This window comes from Phasianus colchicus, chromosome 2 (genome assembly GCF_987193195.1).
Source record: "Phasianus colchicus chromosome 2, bPhaCol1.hap1.1, whole genome shotgun sequence".
Classification (NCBI taxonomy): domain Eukaryota; kingdom Metazoa; phylum Chordata; class Aves; order Galliformes; family Phasianidae; genus Phasianus; species Phasianus colchicus.
In genome coordinates this window covers 109,480,226-109,505,588 of record NC_143437.1, presented here as the reverse complement: position 1 = coordinate 109,505,588, position 25,363 = coordinate 109,480,226, and the positions used below count along the sequence as shown (strand labels likewise).

The 25,363-nt window shown below is 45.7% G+C and overlaps 1 protein-coding gene across 6 annotated transcripts in view; it reads right to left on the bottom strand.

The window, feature by feature from the left end:
- The window catches only part of RUNX2 (RUNX family transcription factor 2), a 215,256-nt gene that overhangs the window by 72,907 nt on the left and 116,986 nt on the right, over window positions 1-25,363 (bottom strand). For all 6 annotated transcript variants that reach the window (XM_090136650.1, XM_090136649.1, XM_090136652.1 and 3 more), the window contains one exon: window positions 15,588-15,749. In XM_090136650.1, the coding sequence (XP_089992776.1) occupies window positions 15,588-15,749 (162 nt within the window). The remainder of the gene's footprint in view (window positions 1-15,587; window positions 15,750-25,363) is intronic.

Below are 25,363 nucleotides of genomic sequence, written 5' to 3'. Positions count from 1 at the left end.
GATGGGGACAAACTGTTGCACTGCAGAAACACACCCTGGGCTCCTGGTGTGGCTGCTGGATGCCCGCTAGGCTGGCATGGTGGGGAGCTGCCACATTCCATGGCCACCCTCTCAGTGCCTTCAGGCCTGGGTTGTCTTCTGGTGGAAAGGAACTGGTGGAATTTCCAAAGCCCCCCCTCACCTAAGGTCTCAGGCCATGCATGTGTTACTTTGGGAGCAAGAAGAAAGTCATGTTTCCTGGAAATTAGTCTTTAGCAGCTCTGCTGCATGGCACAAACATGCATGCAGGCGCACGTTGCTCACCACTCAGCTCTCTCCCACTTTTGCCTACTAGATTTCAGCCGCCGCTGGTTTTTGCAAGCCCCAGACCAGATGCATCAGAAAGAACATTTGAGGCTTTTCTTGGATAGCAACCTAAGCAGAGTTGTATACATCAAGGGAGTGAAACCTCAGGGCTGAGATCCGTGATGAACGTACAGCAATGGAGAACATCAGTACAAGAATCCCATACGTATCCAGTGATTGGGAAGATAATATACATTGGGGCTAGCGGTCTACTCTATTACTTTATATTTTTTTCTCTTTTTTTTTTTTTTTTTTAAGAAAAATGTGCCTTAACTATCCAGTATAAATATTTGTTTCCAATGTTGTCATGAATTGTACTTTTCCACTGCATGCTAGCAACTCAGAAATACCATTGGACCCGTTGTACAGGGGCGGGCGGTGGGGAGGGAAGCCCTTGGCACTGCTCTGTACTTTCACCCTTTAAGCCCCTCTTTTTCCTTCCTATCCCAAATTTCGTTTCACGTCCTGGTCAGATAAAACGAGTCCCTCCCGAGGATGAAGACAGAAGATTTCTTGCTGCTTCTTGATTAAGAGCTTTTAAGAATCCGGGAAGGAAGATATTCTTTGAAACTGGATCTACTGTAGGATGGGAGCCAGCACACAGGACACCGTGTCTTTCAGAAAGGGCCACACACAGTGCCACTCCAGTCATATGACTTCTCTGTCACATCCTGAAGCCATTTCCAGCTCGTGTGCGAGTTTGTACTCCCATTTAGAAGAGGATGGGATATATTGGGAACACACATATGGAAACACTTTCAGGGAATCAGTTTCCATGAAATCCATAATGAGCCAAGTGGCTTCAGATGTGGCAGCATGCCTCAGATTAGCCAAAAAAAAAAAAAAAAAAAAAAAGAGAGAGAGAGAGAGAAAGAAGAAGGAGGACAAATCTACCCTTTCAGTCCTTATTTCAGTTGTGAGGGAGGAAAAAAAAAAAAAAAGAGAAACCACTAATGACTGATGGCTACCAAAACAGGGAGCCACAAAAATACAAATACTGCACGTGCTTCCCCCCGCCCCGACCAGCAGCACTGCCATCGCGGCCCCACAGCTCCCCAAATCCCCAAATCCCCAAATCCCTGCTGGCTCCGGGCGCCGAGGTTGCGCCGGGACCGCGTGTGTGCGTGGGGTGGGAGGGGGCCTGCCCTTTGATGGCATGTGTGAGTAATTAAGAACATTTCCAAAGCTGCAGCTCGGTGATAAGCTGTTCGTTAAGCACATCTCTCAAGAAGGGAGCCCTGGGCAGCCTGGGCTGGTATTAAATGCAGAGGTTGGTGGCCCTGCCTGCGGGAGGAGGGTTGGAGCTTCATCATCCTTGGGGTCCCCTCCAACCCCAGCCATTCTATGTGTCTGATTCTATGTTCAGGAGGGATGTCCCCTGGCGTGCAGCAGGTTGTACCTGGGTCTGATTGAGATGGGGAATTTATGGCTGCGGTGATGCGCTGGGTGCCAGGCGGGGCGGTGCATCACCCACATGGTGTGCTCAGCGATGACTACCAGCAACTGGTACCAAATGGGACAGCGAAGGCCATTTGGGGCCAGGAGGAGAGCAGCCTCCTCAGCTGAGCTAGCGGGATGCTGGAGTCATTTCTGGATGGCCGAGGAAGTGAGACGCATGGGGGAATGAGCACGGAGTGGCAGGAGTTCAAACAGCAACAGGATAGATGCTACGTGCATCCCTACGGCAGCTAGCTGCGTCTCAGTCACGAGAAAATAGCCAGGAATTTGGCTGCTAACGGGGGCCGTATCCTACAAACCCTACTTTTCCTGACAAACAAATGACTCCACAAATAGTCCCTCTGTTTTCAATAGGGTTATTTGTGGGAGGAGGGACCACCCAGCACGAGAGCATCGGGCCCTCGCGCCGCAGCATTCGGAGAGCTTCGCGGGCGGACTCGGCACACACAATCCCCGCAGCCTGCAGCCTCCCCTGGCTGCTGGCCGTGCTGTTCATACAATGCTCTCCTCCGCTTCCGCCTGCAGCAGCGGCGCTGCCATTTGTTGCTCCGGAGGTTCTTTCCACTGGAGCTCTGCTCACTCCACTAACTCGAAACTTCTGCATCAGGGAGAAGAGCTCTTTGAAAGTTTTGCTTGGCTTCGCTTTCAAAGCGGTGTCTGTATATTTTAGAATATGTAGAATTTTCCTTTGATTTAGACCTCTCTCTCAACAATAGACAAGAGAAGATTTCTCTGCCGAGCGACTTAAACAAAAACAAACATATTTTAGTTACTCGGGCCTTGTTCTCAAAATGCTTTTTTTGTTTTTTTCCAGGGAAAAATCAAACCCTACAAATTGTTATGCAACACAAAGAAGCCCTTAAACTCACAGACAGAGATAGGCTGATTTTTTCCCTTCTGACATGCACTAAATACTGAGCACAGAGGAAGAAAAGCCATTTCTCCAGCCCCCAGATGCTGACAAAAGACGAAACCCCTTCATCTTAACAATGCAAAACATGCTGTCCTTTAAAAGAGCTTTTTTTCCCTCCTTAGCTGTCAGCCCTGCCCACCCCTATGTCTGTCCCCCCCCCGGGATGTGCTGGGTCTCTGCAGGCCAAGCAGACATGCTCGCTGCGGGCCAGCAGCTGGGGGCAATGCAGGCATTCTGAGCAGGAGCTGTGCCCAGACCATGAGAGCAGCCGCTCTGAGGCTGAACAGAGCTTAACTCATACAATCATAGAATCACAGAACGGCCTGGGTTGCAAAGGCCCACAGTGCTCATCCAGTTCCAACCCCCTGCTGTGTGCAGGTCGCCAACCAGCAGCCCAGGCTGCCCAGAGCCACATCCAGCCTTTAACACTCTATACCTTTCTGCATCAAGGTTAGAGGCACTGGATTCCTTTTTCTATTCAGCATTGCATCACTTCATATGATTTTCAAACACATTTCGTAAAGCCGGTGTAAAACCCACTGTGCATTTTTTCATCTATTCCAGACCTGATCCAGGTTCTTTACTAAGTTAAGGCAAGCTGCTGCAAGCTAAGGCTCTGTCCATCCTAAGCTCATCCACACAGCGTTTCCATTCATAAGTTGAGCTGAAGCTTCAACCAGCCCAACTTTGAATGCCTCTAAATACATGCTTCTTCCCCGGGCTGTGAAGTCTGAATATGGTTTTTATCCTCCCAGGAAACGGGTGATGAGAAGGAGAGACAGGCTTTGGTCAGTAACAGCTCACACTGCAAACACGCTCTGGGCTGTTTGCTGTATGGCACCTTCTGCTGTGCCACGAGCAGCTCAAATCACTATTGATGTCTAAACTTCAAATCAAGGTAACCACGTCTCAGATAAACCACAGTAACAGCCCACGTGTGGGCTGAGCTCATGGTGAACGTGAGATACTGCAGTTCTGTAAGAGAGGACTCATGTAACTCACTGCTTTGAGCTTGCCATAGGCTGGAAATACTCACTGCTACCAACGTCCGACTCATGCAGAGCCTGTCGTTAAGTCAGGACAACCTGACTAGTCTCCAAATTTTCTATATTTTGCAGACTCAAGTGACTTCTAATCAGGTTTGTAGGAAAGAAATACACCGTGGAGATACTGCACAAGGTAATTACACAGTGGGTGGAAAAAAACATAGTTTTTTTCAAGTTAATAAAGCCCACTTACTCATTAATGCTGTTAAAAGGACAAACGTGCTACACTGTTTTCTGACCCCCTTGCCCTGATGTGTTTTGTGGCCATAGGCACATCACTTGACTTTCCTGACTAGGTTTTGCTTTTGATTGTAAGATGGACATCTGGTACTTCAAATCGGCCATGCCACAGAGCTGAGTGACGCAGCGTGGAAAATACCATGAGATCTTCTGTTGGAAGATGCTGTAAGGGTAAGAAGATTAAAGGTAAAACCGCTAAGACATCTAACCAGCTCTCTAACCGAGAGACGCAAAAGACAGAGTGAAAAGAACTTGGCTTGAAATAACCTTCCACATGCAGTTCTGGTGTCTGAAATAAAAAGAAGGGACACAAAGCCCACAGTACCACCTTCAATTGTCTTCATCTGCTTGAGAAAGCAGCTCAGAGTGGAGCAGCGAGAGGCGGAGGCTGAGACCCAGGCGCCAGGCTGCAGCTCCACGGCAGCTGGAACAGGTTCCTATGTGGGCAAGGAGCCTTCAGAACAGCTCCAAACCAGTCTGGCCCACCTACGTTGGGCAGGCCAAACTAGGAACTGGTTGGGTTTGGACAAGCCTTAAACCCAGCTTCCTATCTAATTTTGGAATCTAATACGATCGGGCTCCTAATTAGGCTCCGGTGGTACTCAGATCCCCACCTCGGCGCTCCGTTTCACCCATAAAAAGAAATCACAGAATGACTTGTAGCAGGAATCAGAACGAAAACAAAAACAAACAAAAAATCCCTTTAAAGAGAGATATTTGAGAGAGGAAGAGGGAAGAAAGGGGAAGAGAGGTGCCTTTTTCCCACTGCCAGGATTCCTCTGTGGCTCCTCTGGACCTGCCAGTATCCACATCACAGCTCCCGGGGACTTCCTCTGCGGAGCTTGTGCGGGACGCTTCTTCCAATGAGCCATTTCATCTCAGGCTTAAGTTGCACAGCTTTTGGGTCAGCAGCCCTACTGGCATTTTTGAGGCACTCGCTTCCTTCCCTATTTGGTAAACCAGCTGCCTTTTGCAGAAGGTCTCATTTTCAGTCTTCAATCCTTCATTCAGATCCCAGCTTTTGCTATCAGTGATTATATAAATGTTTATGCTTTTTCACACTGAGGTCACTATTAGTTCCATTTGTCAGTGCTGACCATCCCTGTGCAGCACTAGGTCTGCTCATCAGCCAGAAACCATCCTGCAGTGATGACTCCCAGTTTACGGCCAGCAGTCTAGGCTAAGAGCCCAGGGATATTTGAATGCATTCATAAATTCTTATTACTTCTGAAGAATTTTTTTCATCTATTCTTGTATAATGTTCATTTTGACTTCCTCTGTTTTTAAGTGTAATTTCTAATTGTATCAAAGTTATCTATTTCAACCTTAATGAAGTTTTTTGGCTGGGATTTTTCCTTCTTTGGGACAGGGTTTTATTTTTGTTTTGAGTGGCTGCAATACACATAACTAGCTGGCTAAGCTTAACAGCAATAGCCAACAGATGTTTGATCCCTTTTTTTTCCATAGAGGGGCACAGATCATATAACCTCACAAGGTCTATACCAGGCAACAGAGACACTACAGACCTACAGGAGGTAGGATAGTTGATCTTGGAACTGCTCTGGGATTATTCCCACCTACCGGAGTATAAAAAGATTCACAGAGATCTATCAACAGCAATAGATCCAGATATAAACCTCCAGCTTTGGTACTCCATGCAGTTTGGGGATGTTTATATTCTGGCTTTGCGTTCTGTGCAGACTGAGCAACCACTTTTTACCACCCAACACAGTTGGAGCCTGATGGGGCTGTTCTGCTTTCCCAATGACAATGCTGACCAACTCACAGCGCTCACCTCTCACTGCAGGCTGCAAAGAACAGCTTTGGGATTATTTTCATGCTGTCCCTGAAGAACTATTTCTTCCTTCAAACCACACCCTTATATTCCCTTCTGACTGAAGCTTGCTCAAGTTCAGCTCTAGTGAAGCTGCTACCATGCAGAGCAGCCGTTGCTTGCTCAATTCATGGCTCCTCAATTCTCTCTTGTACTCTGTTGTACAATGGGTAGCAATGATTTCAGCAAAGGCCTATTACCTCCATCACTGCAGCACAGCATGGGAAGTAGCCAAACTATGGTACGTGATATCAAAACCTTGAGCAAGACCTTGCCAAGGGGAATGGCAGGGAGACTGAGTTCCAGATCCTGGAATCCCCCTTTAGCCTCACATACAGCCTTCAACAACACACGGAATAACTTCAGCATGGAATTAAATACAGGCATTTAACATCTAAAAACAATGCAGTTCATACTTTTTCCTACACCTGTGCTGCCTTCCAAGCAAGCCTGTTGCTCAGTGCAGTAACACAGACTAAAACCATGCAGACTTACCATTCGCTTCATAATGTTCTGCCAGTTCTAGACTATAAATTAATGTATGAAATAATGTGCTTATTTAAAGGAAAAGACCATAAAACTTCATGGACATCTACAGTTCAGACAGCAACAGCCCTCCTGACCATTAGAAATAATGAGTGCAAACCACGCATGCAGCATCACCAGCAATTCTGAGCTCTCTTATGGGTAGGCTCTCTTCATGCTATCTAAACGAGAGGGGCTGTGTGGGTACCCCTCCTAAATCAGGAATACCATCTTCCAGTTCCCATCTCTGGACAAACGTGATGTTCCTTTGGGAAAAACACAGCCAGAAAGCTTGGAGGTGATGTGCTCCAGTAGGTCTGAAGAAGCAGCACACCAGCTCTCCTCCTCTAAACCACCAGCAAAAAACCCGTATGATGGGCACAGCAGCTCTTTCACCAGAATTATGCTTCCTCATTTAACAAGAGCTTTGGTTGGAGTAATCCAAGGGTTTTGACACACTTTCCACTCTTTTCTTTCAAAACTGCCCATGGAATAGGCAAAACCTGCTCCTCTTCTTCAGCAGATAGTACATGACAGGTTGGGCAGACTGCAGAAGGGAACTTCCCCTATTAGATATATTGTAGTGAACCTACAGCAAACCCAAATCACCAGAATGCTTTTGCGCCGTGCCCCACCAACCTCCTCAGCACTCCATCAGCCCCCACCAACACCCAGCATCCCCAAGACCACGGCAGAAAGCCCACGCTCATCCAGCTCCTCCCTTCATCCATCGCTGCCACAGCAGAGCCTGAGGCACAGAGCTGAAAGCCAGTGCTTCAGGCCATCAGATGAAGTTGCAGCAAGTTCAAATGAGTGGAAACTAAAGTTAGACAAATTCAGACTAGTAATGAGACCCACATTTCCAAAGTGAGCTTAATTAACGTCTGCAACCAAAGGTTGCGGTGGATTTTGCTTCCTTGGAAATTTTTAAATGAAGACCAACCGAGGTTTTGTTGTTTCTTGTGTTTTGTTGTTCGTTTTTGTTGGGTGTTTTTTCTCATTTTTTTTTCCCCCAAAAGGTAACTCTTGGTTCAAATGAGAGCTAATTTGAGGAAATCTTAGCTAGGTACAAACCAGATGATCACACAGGTTTCGCTGCATTAATAACCCATGAATCTATACTTCTGTGCAAAGTTCCTTATAGCAAAACAGTTTATCTTGAACTTTACGCATCACCGTTGTTAAGTGTACTTGCTCTCCCCAAAAGCTTGCCAAGAGGACACATGTATGCAGCCCTCCTGCAATGCTGAAGCACCACATCCATCGCCCTCAGCATCAGTATGGGGCCATAAGTTGCTCGCTGGGCACATGTGGGTGCCCAGTGAGCCACTGGTGCTTGCTGGGACACTCTATTGCCCACACAGAGAGAGAGCCTGCCCCACTTTGATCCCTTCCCTCTCGCTTTTTGAGTCAGTCTGAAAGTAAAGATGAAGAGATTTGCAGATTAGCGTCCCCAAATACCCTCCCTTTGTGCATGTGGAATAGTTCCTTTTCCCTTAATAACATCCTCTGTGAGCCACGTGAAGGCGTGGACCTTCCATTTATCTCATTCATCTTCCTCTTCATCACTGCCCACGCTTTTTTGAACAGCCTGAACATCTCACCTTCTCCTTGTCACCAGTACAGCCCAGTATCACCAGTATGAATGCTCTTTTTAATCTCACAACCAATCTGGCATGAGATGAGTTAACCAAGGACAAGGCAGCTACAGCAATGCCAACCATCAGCCACCTTCACTTCCATTGGGCATTTTAGTGTCAGTTTGGCAAAAATGGGGATTTTAAGAAGCTGCACTGTTCCTGCCTCTCCTGTACCCACCACAGTCACAGACAGAGGGACCAAATTCTTCTCCACCCGCATTTCATGGAACCATTTCAAAAATTCCACTTGTGCAATTAATTGAACAAAATTCAATGCAACAAAGACTCGAGGCCACAGAGAATTAAGGGCAAAAGAAGTGATCCTCGTCATCCTATCTGATTTCCCACATGTAACAGAATTTCACGTCTGGAGTCATATTTCCTCTCTGCATGCACACAGGGAATGGCATCGGTCACCCCCATTGGCCCCATCCCATGAAATCCCACTGTGTGAGCGAGGCACATGCAGGATCCTTTTGCTACTCAGTGCTTTGCAGGACAGGGCCTGGGGGCTATGGGTGACTTAGAGGAAGAAAATATAAGTAGTCAATTTGCTTCTAACTGCAGTGGATGGAGATGGTCTTGGGAGATGGGAAGGACAAGAGATGTTCAGCATGGCCTCAGTAATTCTTTAAATACGGTGCTTATGAATAGAGGTGGGAGAGATACTACGGAGGTGCACATGGAGTCAGAAAACCCACACATCCCCTCAGGTCAGAAACCAGCAGTGACTCCACTGTGAGAATGAAGGAAACATCAAATGCCTCTGCATAGCGATGGAGCAGAGAGCTCAACCTCACAGCCTTCTGCTGGGCGTTCATTGACCTTACCAGGAGAGCCCACATAGGTAATGAGTCAGGATCTGGCCCTTTGAAAGTCTGGAATCAAGCGCCTGATTGCTCCATTAACAATTAGCATTCTGTTTACAAAACCCAGCAGAGTCAGTAAGAATAATCATTACAAAACATGCTCAGACTGCGATTCCGGTTTAAGTTAATATAATTTTAATGAGTTCTTCAGAAAAGGCCTGGCACTTATGGAAAATTTCCTTAATTAATATCAGACCCTAAATTAGTAATAAAAAAAAGCCCTGAATATCATTTGGTCTCAAGCTGGAACCAAAGTATGTTTTGGCATCATTACTAACTGTTAGCAGCAAGTTCTGGAAACAGATGCAAATCTTGATATGTATCCTAAATATAAAACACATTGCAAAAAAAAGGCTCAGATAAAAATATATCTTTACATCCACATATATTCGAGTGTGCTATTTCCTGCCTGTATCAGCAACAAATTCATTCTGTTTAAAAACATTCCACTTGTTTCTCTTTGGTATTTTTTAAATCCCTTATTTCGGGAACAAAACTCTTTCCTTCTGCCTTCATTTTTCCTGTTTATTTCCTCTCCTGAAAGCAGTCTCAAGCAAACGAAAAAGGCTTAAAGACGCCCATTATAACATTCAGCTGTCTGAAAATCAGCCCGCTTGTTTTGCCACCTAAATACGGGTAGAGGTGCCTAATTTGAGGCCACCCACACCAGAGGAATTTGGCCCTCATCCTTGAGGTGGGGATCGTGCAACGTATCTTCTGGACAACTGCTCCAATGAGGGACTGTACCCAGGAGAGACGCGACCGAAACCCCACACACAAGTGCCAAGGTGCTGAGATTCCCAGGAGGCACCAAGCGGGCAGGAGGCTAAAAATGGAAAACCTGTGGTAAACTGAATAAATAGTGCCACTGAACATGGAAAGAAAAAAAAGAGAGGAACGGAGGAGATGAGCTGAGGTGGGGGAGCAAAATGAGGGAGCTGTTTCTGAAGAGAACAGAACCTCCCAAGCTCTCCCAAGTTCTCTACTTAGCTGCAACTCGCATTGAAAATCAGGCAGAACGGAGACAGAAACAACTTTGAGTCTCTCGGCTTCCATTAAAAAAGAAAAGAAGACAGAGCGAAAATTCTTCTAGTCACCAAGAAAAACAGAAGAGTGGAGTTAGTGCACCAGAAATGGAGCTGGCTTCTTGGGTTTGCCAAGAGCCTGAGACAATACTGCTGAAGCGTGAACTGCCCGTTCAGTTCAGGCACTGCTAACACAAGTGCCTTGCTGGCAATGGCCATGCTATTAACTACTTCTCTGCTCCTCAGTGCATCTGAAGAGGAACAGGATTGTATTGTAAGGACGGCTCTAATGTCTTCTCCTGTTAAGAACACCGGCCTGAAATGTGCTGAGTACATCCAACGAAGTTAGCAGGAATTAAGGGATTCAGCAGCAGCTACTTCACAGAACCGCAGGTTTTATTCAGTTAGTGGTTGTGAAGCTGAGCTCCCTCGAGGAAGACAGATTACTTTCTTCCAAGTAATATCTTTCAAAGATCAAATCCAAAAGAAAAAAAGGGGAGGGGGGAAATCCTTATTTTAAAGTTTGTGTGTGCAATGTGTGCACAAGACACTGAACAAAATCCAAGGCAATTGCAAGGCAGGCTTAGAAACCTAAGACGACAAGCAGCAGAGGACCTCAAGGAAAACCAGCACATCAATGTGAGCCACTTCCTTATTAAAGTACAACACTCAACCCAAAGGTTCAGCCATAGCAGCTTCCCCAAGATGTGTTCTATTTATGTTTAAGATATGTACGCTTACAAGAATGGAAATTAAATTGTGTAAAAGAGCGGTACTGTCACTGATTAAAGCGCAGGCAGAATGTGCAGATTTGGATATATCCTTGCCAACCCTCAGCAAGTTGGAAGAACTGTAAAGTCTCTTAAATTCAGTATCTGATTAAGGTCTGGGATAGTCCAAAATGATGCCGTGATATCTACCGGGCGAGACGAATTGATGGGAATGTTTGGCAACACCGATGCTAGCAGACAGCCCAGGGTTTGGTCTGTTCTCTGTCTCTCGGTCCTGTATGGCCTGGCCACAGCTGCAATATTAAATCCTTTTAGCTTCCACAACTGGGGTGCTGCTACCTGTTAGGAATGGGTTCAGGACTGTGCTCATTCCCAAGCCGTGGCTGGGACCTGCTGGCAGCACACTGGCCAACCCCCAAAGCAGCCCCGTTTTATTTCTTGGTATGGAGATTCCTTTACAGTTTGTTCAGCTCAGAGCACTGGGTCTGTGGACTTTTTCAGGCTGAGCCCAGGGTGTCCCTCATTTATCTCATTTCTTATTATATACTTCACATCTCTATTCAATGGCACAATAAGTACAAAGATAGGAGAGTTCACCATGCTCTCTGCAGGGACTCCAGTGTTTGCGGAGGGCATGGGGACACCAAGCCAGCATCCCTGGCTTGTGCCATTTGCAGCAACGTGTCCCACATACACAAATATCCATGAAGAGGACCAGCCTGTGGCTGGAAAAGGTAGGTCTGGTGATTTGTACTGCTATTTAGCATCACCTCTACTTTTCTTTCTTTTGCCAGACAGGCGTTTGCCAAGTACTGTAGCATAGAATAGGCTCTTTCACAGCCAGTATTAATGTTACTGGGCAAGTCTTCCAGCAGCTTTCGCATTTGACCCTTCAACTGTCCTTCAAAGGTGAAGCACAAAGCAAAGCATTTAGGTAGAAGCACAAGCAGATCCAGGAACTGTGTAGAAGTCTCCCTGTCTTCCTTCTCAAGAATATTTTCAACACAAAGATTTAAGCTCAAGCCCTAAGAGTGATAGAGTGGAGAGAGGTACGGGTGAGACCTGGCTGGCTTAAACCAGGTCTGAAGTGTAATAAGGCTGTGATATGAGTATGCTTATTGAACCATTTAATCATCTCTTTGGGATCTGCCCCACCAAATACAGACTATCTGATTAGACGTGCCTGTACCTGAACTGTTCAAGTATATGTGTTGTAGAACCCATGGACAGAAGCAGGCTCATCCAAAGCACTGCCACGGACCACAGCACATCCACATGCTGGTCGAGTTAACTGAGTCCTCCAAATGCTGTTTTGTCCCCACTGACTTGAAAGTCAGTCCAGGTGACTCTCTCAGATACAAATGACTACCCTGTGGACACCTAAATCCAGAGGAAAACCAGGCCTCCTGCTACTGTGGAACAACCTTTTTTGACTCCAAGAACAACCCAGCCCATACTCCTTGCTCTGAACCTTGTATGTGCCAAGGACTTGTTGGATCAGACCTGAAGCTTTATGTAAAATGACTCTGATGTGTATTTATATGAATCATATATATTAATTACATAATAGACACTTACGTTCCCCATCCCACATGCAGTTTGGTTACAAAGACTGAGTGCCTTCACTATGAATCATGCAATCAGACCATATCCCTCAGGCAAAACTCTCTCTAGAATGGCCATGTTCATATATTCCCATGGTTTCCACTACAATATTACTTAATTAAGAATATTAATCTGCTGGGCCACCAACTTTCACTGCCTTTCAGGGAAGTCGAAGCAGACAGGTAGTTTAATAAAATATAGGGAAACATGCTCTTGTTATGATTGTGTCGTTGCAATGAGGTAAGTCAATTGTATGGCCTCATGAGCTTATTTTTTTATTTATTCTTGATATGAACATGAGACATATGCACCAGAGATCATTAGCCTGCAAGCTGCACGTTTTTCCCAGCCAGTCTTTGGGTGGGCTCTTTTTTGCTTTTCAGCTATTGCTGTTGCATATTACCCAAATATGAGCAAAATATCACTGATTAATTGTTGGACGCTGCAGATGAAGTACCGGTCCCCATTTGGAGAATAAAAGATGAATATTTGAAGTCTGACACCTACATTGTCATGGGTGCTCATCTGCACGTGTCTGCAGCATGCAGGCAGACATTTCAGCTGTGCAAAGCAATCAGGTATGCGTCTAGACACTGGCACGACCAGTTCAGCCACATTACAGCAGCCTGTCTGAGTAACTCAAGGAATCAGCTTGCTGCCCTTTTCCCCTCTTCCATGAGATGGAAAAATGCTCGTGCTGCTCTGACAATCCCTCACCCACACCCTATCCTACAGCTCCCTAGCTCTTCTGATGCTCAGCCTGAACTCTGGTCCAAACACTGGCGTCCTCAGCACCAAGAGCTGTACCCCTCCATGATGGGGAGGAGTGTGAGCATTCTGGTCAGGAACTGGATGCATTTCCAGCCTTAGGAGTATCATCAAAAACAGCTCCTGTGGGTTGCCACTGACCGTGCCGTCACTGCATTGAACGACACCTTTGCTGTTTGAATGGTAAGTTTTCAACATCTGAGTGAGAGCAGCCCAAGTGGAGGTCTAGTCAAAGCCACAGAGGTTTGTAGAAAGGCTGAGTGATGTGAAGCTGTGGCAGGTAGTCAGCCCTGTGCCTATAAGGTGTGACATTCGAGGCCTGAGGGGGAAGTTTCACCCATTTTTCCTCCTGCATGATGTTAAGAACCAGGCAGTAAATATGGCATTCATTAAAATTACCTTGTATATTTTTAACAGCCCTGATAATCAGGTTTCTGCCACCATATTGGGAAGCAGAGTTTGTTTTTATTTAAGGCCTTGTAAAATGCTAATTTCTCCCTTATGCTCTGGAGATGCCTGACATTTTCTAATATTTTTAAGAGTTTCTTAGTCGTCATTTTTCCTCTTCAAAGCTCAGCTCTTTCTGAAAGATGTGTCAAGAACTGAGCAGCGGTTTGTTTCTCTCAGAGTGCAAAAGATAAATCCGCTGCTGTAGTAGAAGGCTTTAAATCTGCATTTTCTCTCTGCTTTAAACACAAAAGGGGCCAGATTCTGCCTTCCTGTGTGAGGCAAAAACTCTGGAGGGCTGCAGCATTCCCAGTAGGGGCTGCAACATATTTCCTTAGTGCTTGGGAGTCAGCTCTCCTCCACCCAGCAATGTCGCTCTGTGATTCCGAACATCAGCAAACACTGCAGACAACCTCTCGCACTTATGTGGAAGATGAACGCCCCCCTTTCTCAATTCTAAATCTACCCAGCAGTAAGATCCCTGTGCTGGGACAGGGTGGGAGCACTGCACAGATGCTGGTTGAGCTCTCAGAAGACAAAGAGCAAGAAGAAGAGCGATGGCAACCAACTACAGAGCGCAAGGGAAAAGTTCAGCACACGGCCACATAATGTACACAGCCAGGCCTTCAGTCATCCTGCTTGCGCCCACATGCCAGGCGCTCACGTCTGAATGCACCCAGACAAGCAAGGGCTGCAGGGCAAGTGCGCGGTACAGCCGCTGTGCTCCCAGCCGAGCCTCTCCCGGAGGTGTTGCTGAGGGCACAATTGCAAAAATAACCAATTCAACAACACAGACCATCAGGCGACTCCAAAGGGAACCTGTTTCGGGCCAAACAAAGCATTTCCTCAGCATCAAGCCAATCTAGTTTTTTACACCAAGTCAGCGCATTGCGCAGGGAGCCCACGGGAACCTGCTCCACTACCTTGCACCCCTCGGCCCACACGGAGGCGGTTGGCATCTCTGAAGATGCAGAGCACGCTAGGGACCGCAGAGAGCTTTGCAGCTGTTTGTTTGAGAAACAAAGCTTCCCTCTTTTGAGATGAAAGAAATCAAGGAGTCAAAGCTAATCAAATCCTACACGCCTGCTGGCTGGAGTTCAGCTTGTCAGGGATGCAGTGCAGTGCAGTGCTCAGCATTACCAGTGCTACGAGCGTGGTGGATGGGGAAACACGACAGCAAGAAATTCACCTGGCTGCAAGTCAAACAGGTGTATGGCAGCAGCATCCAAGACTGTAATAGTATCTTGCAAACATGCAAAAAAGTAGTAAAGTCATAAGGCTGATTCTTTAGTTTTCATTAATGAATCATAAGGACTTCACGTTACACGTGCTTTTTGGCATATGCTGCTCGTATTTCCACACTTGCAAGGTTGGAGCTTTTACGCTGAGCCACCCTCGCCTAAGGTTCCTCATTCTTGGCAAGATACACATGGTGACTGTGTGCCATTACAGGCTCTATCTTACTTTGGGGCAATCAGATTACTTCACACAGATGGTTTTATCGCTGAGACCATACAGGTGAATTGCACAGTATGTAAATGTACATTTGTTTGATAAAAAAAAGTCTCAGTTCCTAGCTGCTGTCTTGTCTGTGTTCCTAAACAAGTTTCTTCTCTCCTGCATCTTTCCAAAGCACAATTTGTCCAATCTTTACCCTAAACTGACTCAGCTAGTTTCTGATAAGCATCTGAAGTACTCATTAACTAAGGAAACAGGCTTTCTTGAGCTTCTGGATTAAAATGAGGGAGCATGAACCTTCACCTTCACTACTGAAGAAATAAAAAGCATCTATTTGACATCACACACAATGCAAAATGAAAAGACCAAAATATAAAGAATATCACAATGATGTTAAAACATGTAAGCAAACATCCTCCTGGGGGGGCAGGGAGCAGAAGAATTTGATCACAGAACCGAGTTCACAGTAAAAAAAATATTCTGATCTGAATTGGACCTAGTGACATTCAAACCGTTCGTGCCCTGCCCACAGCAGCTCTTTCTGACCCCCACCCACCATGCAGCAACCCTGTTATCACCGACCAAGCTTTGCTCTTCTTAGTAGGTTTGTCTGCAGCCATTCAGGTAGCCTGAATGTACTGTACCTGTCAGCGTAATTGTTTTAGGAGAAACATGGACACTACCTGAGAGGCGTCGGGGCACGTCGGTGATGGCTGGAAGTCCTGTGCCTCGGGTGGAGGACAGGGGAGTTGTGGAGTGAATGGACGGTGAAGTCATCTGGCTCAAGTAGGACGGGTACGACTGATCATAGGACCACGGCGGGGATGACTGCGCCTGCCTGGGGTCTGGAAAAAAGAAAAAGAAATCAAAAGGTAAGGAAGAGAAATTGTAAGGCACCGACAGTCTAACTGAAAGAGATGGGGCTACTGAACATACACACATCAATGTCACAAGGAAGCGAAGCACAACTTGTTCCTCCAGACTCAATGTCTTTTAGGCTTGCTCTGTGAGTTTCCCTCCTGATAACACTCACAGACCCATAGAATGGCCTGGGTTGCAAAGGCCCACAGTGCTCCTCCAGTTCCAACCCCCTGCTGTGTGCAGGTCGCCAACCAGCAGCCCAGGCTGCCCAGAGCCACATCCAGCCTGGCCTTGAATGCCTGCAGGGATGGGGCAGCCACAGCCTCCTTGGGCAACCTGTTCCAGTGCCTCACCACCCTCTGCCTGAAAAACTTCCTCCTAAATATCTCGGGGAAATGAATGGGGCAGTGAGCAGAGCTGAAGATTCAGCAGCTGTTCTGTAAACTCCTGAGGTTTCTCACCCAGCTCTGACAGTGTTACAGTGGGACTCACCAGTCCTTGAGGATGTGGACAAATAAGATGACAGTAAATAAGAGACATGGGGGCATGTTGCAGCTGAGCTTGAGAAGTGCATTTAGAAGGCAAGGAGACTCTAAAGTCAGCACTTGGCATGCCTGTCAAGTTGTTATCCAGTTCAAACATGACAAAAAAGTGGTTTTAGTGCTGAAACTGCTCTCCAAGAAGGAAAATGTCATTAATCTTATTAGCATCTGTCTAAAAATGTCACATTTGGAGGCTGGCCCAGTTACCTACCGTCACCTCAATTAGAACAACATGAAGCCAGATGGATTGGTATAACTAGCAGAAGCTAATGATGCATTCACATGTACTCGTTAGAGCTCACAATGAAGGAAATTATTTTAAGGATAAATACTGTTTACTTTTTGCTGAAGGTCTGGTGGACTGCACTGAGTGAGAAGGAGGAAGGGCTACTTTTACTCAGCTGTGCTGCGATTCAGAAACCGTTTGTTTTCACTTAGTATGTGGTGACAAAGATACCACCAAAATCTTCAACAGTCAATTATTATTTTTGTTTCTTTATGCTGATAAAAACCAAGCACTTTCAACTCCCAAAGTTCTTCTAGGCACTGCCAGATAAACAGATAATTGTCTCCAAACTGGTCCACAGAACCAGTTTGGAGAAATCCAAATTTTCCCCAGTACATTCAGTAAAACACACCAGGTCCACTCAGTTTGGAGAACCTGCTACATCAGAGCACTGTCCTACAGCACTGCTTTGCAGACAGAAACGTGATAGCCACATGGCATAAGCAAAGGCACTTTTTCAGGAAATTCAACCTTTTTTTCTCTTTTTTAACTCCTTTCCCTACTCTTCCACACAGCAAAAGCTTGTAGTTTTAGCTATGCCTTATTTATTTTTTCTTTCAGACATGATTTGTTTGAAGAGATGTCTGGAAAGCAGATACTTCCTTGAAGCAAAATAACTATATAGATTAAAAAAAAAAAAAAGTTCCAATTTAATTTTAAGAGGATTTTCCCCGAGTTTGCCATTTATATTAGAGCTGAGTAATATAAATGGTTAATATAAACTCCTCAGAAATCTGAAGGACACTTGATCATTAAATGTAATGAACTTCTTTGTTTTAACAATTTCAGGGCTAGAGTTGTATAGATTGGCGCTGGTTCAAATTTGACTGACTGCTCGTTGTTATATCTGATATCGACATATTTCTCTGCCTCATTCCACTACTATAATTCACCATTCAGTCAATGGTAAATGATCTTCAACTGGGAGCGGAAAGCCTGCGCTTGCTGGGAAAACAATCTTAAAATTAATGATGTGTCAGGAGCACAATCTCAAACCTCCACTCCTTCAAACTCCAAGAGCTTTTCAATCCGTGTTTCTGAATCCAAAACAGGGTCCCTGAAAGCTTTGATTTCAAGTCAGGCCCAGTACTGGAAGGAAACTATAGAGCAGGTAAAGATTGAGAAAAATCACAGCAGAGGATGTTTTGTCAGGAATTTGGTTTAAGATGGTGAAAACCTCAGGAAAGGAGCTGCCATGTGGAGGCTTATGCTACTTCTTTGGTGTAGCCATCATGGCATAAAGATTCTGATCAACTCTGGAACCCTCCCACTCTGAACACCCACAGTGCAAACACCTGTGTGAACACAAGAAGGATCAGAGACATGCTCAAGGACATTATTTAGCAGAGGGTTGTTAGGGTAGTATGGTTAGGTGGACTCGATGATCTTAAGGTCTTTTCCAACCTGAGTGATTCTATGATTCTATGATTTTAACAGCAAAAAATGAATGGGCTCACACAATCTTTAAAACAGTATTTCATGTGGCAATGTCAAGAGGTAGAATATGTGGCTGGATGGACCATCTGTTGATATCATAGCATTTCAGACACTCTCAAGACATTTAGCTTAATTTTTACACTCCCCCTATAGCTCCTCCCATCTACAGCACCACATCACCAGATTTATGTTCTAATTTATACTTGATTTCAACTCTTCATGAGCTCCAAACTGCGAGATGTTAAACTGCAAAGTGTTTTAGAGAAAGAGGACAGGCTGTTAGTGAAAACACTGTGCTGTGACATAACTGCTGCTGGCCCTTACACAGATCTTCTGTTGAACTTTCTACCTAAATTTAAGTAAAAGAATGATAATTTGTTCCCTGAGTATTTCATTCACAAAATGGGGTGCTTCTCTTGGCTAGAAGCTTTCAACCCAGATGTGAAAGTGTGAACTTGGGCCTCTCTCAAGCTACACTTTAGGAAACTCAGCTCCAGGGAAATTACATCGTGTTTTCTCACAGAATAGGAAATAATTTGGAGGAAAATCCTCAACCAAATTGAACAGAAGATGTATCAGAGCTCACTGACTGAAGAAAGGCCGCAACAGACCAGGCTGGAAGTCAGTGTGATTTCTCCACACTGAGGCAGGGCCAAGGTCATGGCTGAGGCCAGGTGGGGAATTTGCCCTGGGGCTTCAAGCATTATCTTTGGCCTGTTGGGAAAGCGGAAACCGAAGATACTAGTTTTACCAGATCCTGGAGTAAATGCCCTAGAACCAGCCTCTGTCCGGACATGTGAGGAGCAGAATTCAAACGAGGTCTGCTCGCCCAAAGGGTCATGGTCATTGCTCAGTGCTATTGCCAAGTGCCTGCAGTAAAATGCAGCAGAGCCAACAGCCACCCCATGTAACCAACCCCCCCCCCCCCACGTAGCCAAAAACCACCCCATGTAGCCCTCAGAGCAGACAGGGAGCTGTGGGCACACACAGCACCACTTGGTCTGTTGCGAGGACGTGCCCTGCAATGCTGCTGTGCAGAGGCCTTGGCCGCAGAGGCCCCATCTCTCTTCTGGCTCCCCGTACTACAGAATCAAGCCTTGCGGAGGCAGGACATTGCCAGGTTTATTGCTTAGGGGTGCCTGCTTCCAGAACTTCCCCTTATGAGGCAAATCCAAGTGGATGCCAGAAGGGAATGCAGCAGAGTGCTCAGCAGGGTCACCTCCTCCATGCTGAAGGGATGGCATGGCCACTGAGCACACCAGTGGGGCAGACAGTGCAAGCAGATTTGCAAGAAGTTTTCCATGCCTCCCTACAGATGAGACCATCTCTTCTGTTTGCAGAGAGTGGAGGGCCATGCATGCTTGCCAGGCTGGCAGGCACCCGCTGTGAGTGAGAGCCAGAGGCTCTGGGCTGTCACATGAAGCGTATCTTTCTAATTGCTGAAAGCCCCGAATATATGAGAAACCCCAGAGCTCTGAGGCAGAGCTAACATGAATTCCTGCCTGAAGGAATCCCTAGAAAACAAGGGAATATGTGAATACAGAAGTACACTGAACGGCTCGGGAGAAAGCCCACCCAACTCCCAGCACCAGAGGCCTGCAGCCGGGCTAGCACAGCCTTAAACAGCAGTAACAGAGACAGAGGGCCGCTCAGAATTTGACTTTGCACTTGAAAATTCTGGAGTGATTCCTAAGAACAGTCCTCCTTTTGTAAACATTTTTGTTAAGTCTGTGTGGGTGTGAAGAAAAGTGCGGCTTTCACAATACTCATTAAGGACGAGGCTTTTTCATGCATATGCAAAGTCACGCTGGGTGCTGATGAGCGGAAATGAGTCGGTGGGTGAACTCACCCAGCTCCTTCCTGATGGCACTGCCAGGTGTGCCTCAGCGAGGCAAGAAAATGTGGTCTTGCAAATGCTTTTGTCTCTCAGTTTCATTGCCACACCGATAGTCAGTGGAAGACTTGATCAGCTCCTGACCCACGTAGTCAAGCTGACTGCATCAGCTTAGTGGAAAACAAGAGCTTTGAAAAATCCGCCTAACCACAGAATCACAGAATGGCCTGGGTTGGAAGGGACCTCAAGGATCATGGAGCTCCAACACCCCTGTGCCATGCAGGGCCACCAACCTCCACATTTAATACTGGACCAGGCCTAAATTTGGATGCATAAAACTAAGCCCGGAAATAGAGCAACTCCTCATGGCCTACTGATCATCCAGCAATGTCAGTTCTCTTCTTTCAATGGAAAAGTGTCAAAAGAGAGAAGAGAAAGCTGGAAAGTTGTCCTGCAGAAGTAGCTATCTGTTCCTTCGGCACTGGATTATATCATATCATATCATAGAATCATAGAATCGTAGAATGGCCTGGGTTGAAAAGGACCACAGTGATCACCTAGTTTCAACCCCCCTGCTATGTGCAGGGTTGCCAACCACCAGACCAGGCTGCCCAGAGCATACATTATGAAGCATACGAATTTACTACAGACAAAGATCAAATTTCCCAAGCTGAGCTTTGGTACTCAGAACATGGCCATCAGAACAGCCTCTCAGCATACAGCCTGTAAAACCTAACTGTCACATGTGTGCACACACTTTCCAAAAACACTTATTTAAATCCAGTCGTCGGTTCCAGTGCTGGCTGCTGCCCATTCCATTAGTGCTACTGCTGATACTAAAAAACAAGCTGTCTGGAGCTATCTGTGGTAAACACCCAAAGCAAATATCTTTGGTTATGATCTTAACAAAGCCAAGATGACTTTCTGCATGAGTAAACACGCTATTGTTGTAAACCCAACCCCAGCAAAACAACAACAACAAAATGCAACCTCCTCCTATCCTCTATTTCTTGGGAACATTTGAAAGCCCAGGGCTTGATCTGGATTGCCCTGTTCAATCAATGAACGCAGTGGAGTTACACCCCCATGGACTGTAATTGAGACCAGATTTTGGCCTTAAGAACCCCTAAAACCATTTTTCCTCTCAGTCCCTAAGTGTCACAATTCTAAAGGAAAAAAAAAAAGAACTAAGCTGAACAAGTCTTGCCAGTAGGACAACTAAATAGCAAAGGAAAAAAAGAAAAGTTAAAAGAATACTTTAATAGGAGGGATACAGACTTCACCCAATGGAGGTTCATAGTGGCAGCTCGCCAGTTGCCCCAAGGATGCAATCAATTTGCATAAAGCACAGCAGACTGCAGCCACCCTGGGGTTTGTAACAAGGAATCCCAGCTCCTCCATCTCATATGCTGACTTGTAGCTTTTATCCCATGAACTGAAGGCACAGTGAAGGCACAATGCACCCTGTATACCTATAGCATGGGCTATTTCTAATTGGTGTTCTCCAAGCAATCACATACTGTGCCTGCTGCATTCAGCAGGCTGATGTGCATGGCTGCAGCATGCTGCTGTCCCAGGTCTAACACAAGGAAACCAGCGGAGTGCTCACATACTGCCCAGCTACAGCAGCTACCCAGTTTGTTCCATGGCTGGTGGTCTTAGATACAGACACTGGGCTGCTGCTTTCCATCTTTGAGGCAGGTGCTAAGGCCCACATTCACACCCCACAACCACGCTGTATGAGAGCAGAATTGTGCCATCTCCCTCTGCAAGAGAGCAGTGCCCAGCCCCACCGGCCCAGAATGGGGGGAATGGAGGACAGGTACCATGCGAGGAGCTGAAGGTGCTTTCTGCCCACAGCCTTCCCACCAGCCTCAGTTCTTAATGCTCTACCTGATAGTGGCGATGGATCCTCCCACTAACTAAGGAATTTTAAATCCGCCTTCTACAACTTTAAAAACAGTAAGAAAAAACTAGGGCTGGAAATGCAGCATCACTGAAGCATGGGGGAAAGAGGGAAAGCAGAAAAAGAAAAAAAAAAAAAAGGAAAAAATCACAGGACCTGCTTTTTGAGCACTGCTCTTTCAGTGCTGCAAGTCACAGGTTGCCCATCAATCAGATGGAGCCACCGAGGTGATGGAGCAGGAAACCTCACGGAAGCCCCACTCACAGCCCTGCTCGGATCTGCTCTGACAGAAGCTCATCCACACTGATTACAATTTAGAAAAACAAGTTTTGCTCATTTCATACCGAAGCAGTGCTGCAACGAGCCAAGCTCTGAGCAGGACTGTAACTCGACCTGCCTGCAAGTTGTTCCAGTGCCATTAAGGGAGAGGGGAAAGCAAAAAAAAAAAGCAAATATACCAATATCCAAATGTGAGCAGACAGCATCCCTGATTTACGGGCAGCAAGCGGGGTTCAAATTGAATCTGCACTGCCTCAGCAAAGGCATCTGCTTATTGGGTGATTTGTTTTTTAATGACCCTTCACTGTTGCTTTTGCAGGCTCCTAGTTAAAATGCCATGTTGAATAAGGGCAACTCTGTGCCTTGTGCTGCTGCAGCCCAGTGTTGTGGTGGGTTTGGGACTGCGCTGCGATTTGTAGAAGCTGTACTCTGATACTCGAGGCAAATAAACACGACCCAGACAGAGAGAAGAAATATAAGAGTGAACCCCAAAGTGTTTCTCCGTGCTCAGGTGTGGGCCAGTCAGGCTTTAAATATTATTCGTGTTTAATCATGCAATAGCTATGCAAGACTTCAAGTGGAACTACACGAAACCAGTTTATGTGCTTACTAGGCATAATACGGATTTTGTCATAGGAATGCAGTATTTACTGTTAAATTTATAAGGAATTAATTATTTCCCCTAAATTACTAGGTAAGAGATTAAGAAACAAAGTATATCTAAAAGGAATGCTTGCTTAATTCCAAGAAAGGTAATAAAAACATCCTTGGGTTCAGACGAGCATCTGTACTCCTTTCAACACATCCCCAGACCCTACTGGCCCAGCGACCACATTAAGAATCCAGTGGGGAGCTGGGGGAGGAGGGCAGCACCAGCAGTCCTATCACCGCACCCAGCAGCCATACATTTTCCAGTTTCCCATGGGGAGCCAGCACCTGATCAAAGAGGTGTCTGCTCTGAGGCATTCCCTTTGTCTCCCATTGGCGCAGCTTGTGTGGCAAGGAGCATCCAATTCCCTGCAGAAGAACCGTGAGGGACCGTCCGCAGAAGCATCCCAGCGCTTTGGTGGAACATCAAAGCACACAGAGCTTTGCAGATTGCAATCAACATCCTGAAGAGCACAAAAAAAGCCTTGTGGGGAAGCCAGTGCAATTCACAGGGCTCGCACCGATGCACCACGCTCACATGAATTGCTTTATTAAATGGAAAGCTAACGAGTAGCCTTTGTGAGCTGGGTACTTGGCTGCTGGAAATCGAGGAGGAGACGAGTGGGGAACAACATGGCACTGTATTGGAACACTGTACAGCCCCGTATTCACTAAAAATTTGAATACGTAGCAGAGTCCTCATTGCTTTAGGGAAAATGAGAGCCCTTTGGGATCCCATGTATCCCATGACTCTAGGTTTATGTCAAGAAAAGCTTATAATCCATAAGAGATGGGAAAGTCAGCCTGCCTTCCTGGGTTCAGCTCATTCCCTCTACCCCACCAGCAGCATTTCCCACTCTGAATGAAGCCTCAGCTGGAGCGGGCTTTGAACTGTTCAAGCTGCAGAGCAGATAGGGAACAGCATACAGTTCTGTCTGCAACCAGGCTTATTTAAACCTCATCTGAAGTTGTCACCTCCAGGAGCTGTAAATGCTGCCGCTGATTCATAACGAGGCAGAGAAGTACTCTATTAATCAAAGCCAGCAGAACGTTTTCTACAGGAGGCATTTATGTGAATGAGAACAGCATATGAGGTTACACTTAGAGAGGAAGAAAATTACAAGGGGATCTCAGTTCTCGTGCTTCAGGGCATAAGCTGATCACCAGATGGGGTCAGGAAGAATTTCCCCCTCCTTCGTTCCTAGGTGCAGTTTTCCACAATAGGTAAACTATGGAGACACAGGAGAGAAGCTGATTTTAGCCCCAGATTTTGCCCAATTTTGGGGGGAAACTGCCATGTCCTCAAACACTGTCAAACAGAAGAGGGTGGTTAGGTGAGAAGAAATACTGGGCTTCATTTGGTAGCTCATACCCAGGAAATGATAAGCACAAGAGTCCTGACTTCACGTGTCCAACTAAACCTGGCCAAAAAGACTGCTCTGGGAAGGTGGTGGGCATTAGATACCTTGTAATAAGTGATACCAACATATTTAATATATTATAGATGTTATACAAGTCTAGTTAAAGCTAGCCTTCACGAGCTGGGAGAGCTTTACCACAGCTCATGGGAACCTTTTTTTTTTTTTTGTTTCAATTTGCTGTGTGCTTTGGGTTCAAATTAACCCACTTACTTCTCTTCCTCCCTGCAAATTAATAGACCAGTTGAACTTAAAAAAAAGAAGAAAAAGAAAGAAGAAGAAAGCCACAACACTTTGTTAAAACCACTAAGTTTCAGCTGGTATCATGTCAAAACCACTTGAAACACGAAACCAGAAGTCTTCCTAGGTTGACTCAAAGACTATGTCTACACCAGGAGTGCTTTACCAGTACAGGAATACCGATGTATTACATTGGCAAAGGGCTCCTGCCGTAGACACAACTGGATCAGTAAAACTGAGTTTTAAGGCTGCCTAGTAAATTGAGTTGAGAGTTTTGCTAACAAACTTTCATCTAAGTTGAGCTGTCCAACATTTCTAGCAAGTGAACTGGTCAATGGCATCACCTCTTTGCATCCCAGAGAGATGCAAATACATCAGTAGAAGTTTCGAGCATTGCGATGACCATAATTGGGTAGAGGTTGCTTTGAAACTCTTTTGAAAAATATAACCAGCTCTAAATTTAGAAAAACTAACAAAATTGGGGTGTTTTTTTTTTTTTTTTTTTTGTAGGCTTTACAGTTTTGTTGCAAACTTCTGGCACAGCTGCAGTTAAACATCTGATTTCAGGCTTACAATCTGTGACAAGTGGTATTTCACGATTTCTCTCAGCACTCTGAAATCTGTCTCCCAGCATGCCATTATAAACATTGCATACAACCCTCATAAGCAATCTTTGGAGATTTCTCCGTAATGCAGTCTGTTTATTGTAACATTGGTCAGCACCGGTGCTGGAAGGGAACTGCCACGTGAGGAGATTGTGTTATTGTTCTGACAGGAAGACCACTGAATTCTGGGTGCTTCTCTCAACACCAGTGCAAAATACAAAGGCTGAATAAAAATATCTATTCTAATATGTGCAAGTAGGTACTGTTACAGAACCGGAGGTGAAGGCATAGCAACATGGCAGTTAGGATTTCACCAGATTCCTATTCAGTTTACCCAGATTGACTATTTTGAACCTATGACAAAGACATTTTACGAAAAGAAAGACATTTTCAGCTTCAAATG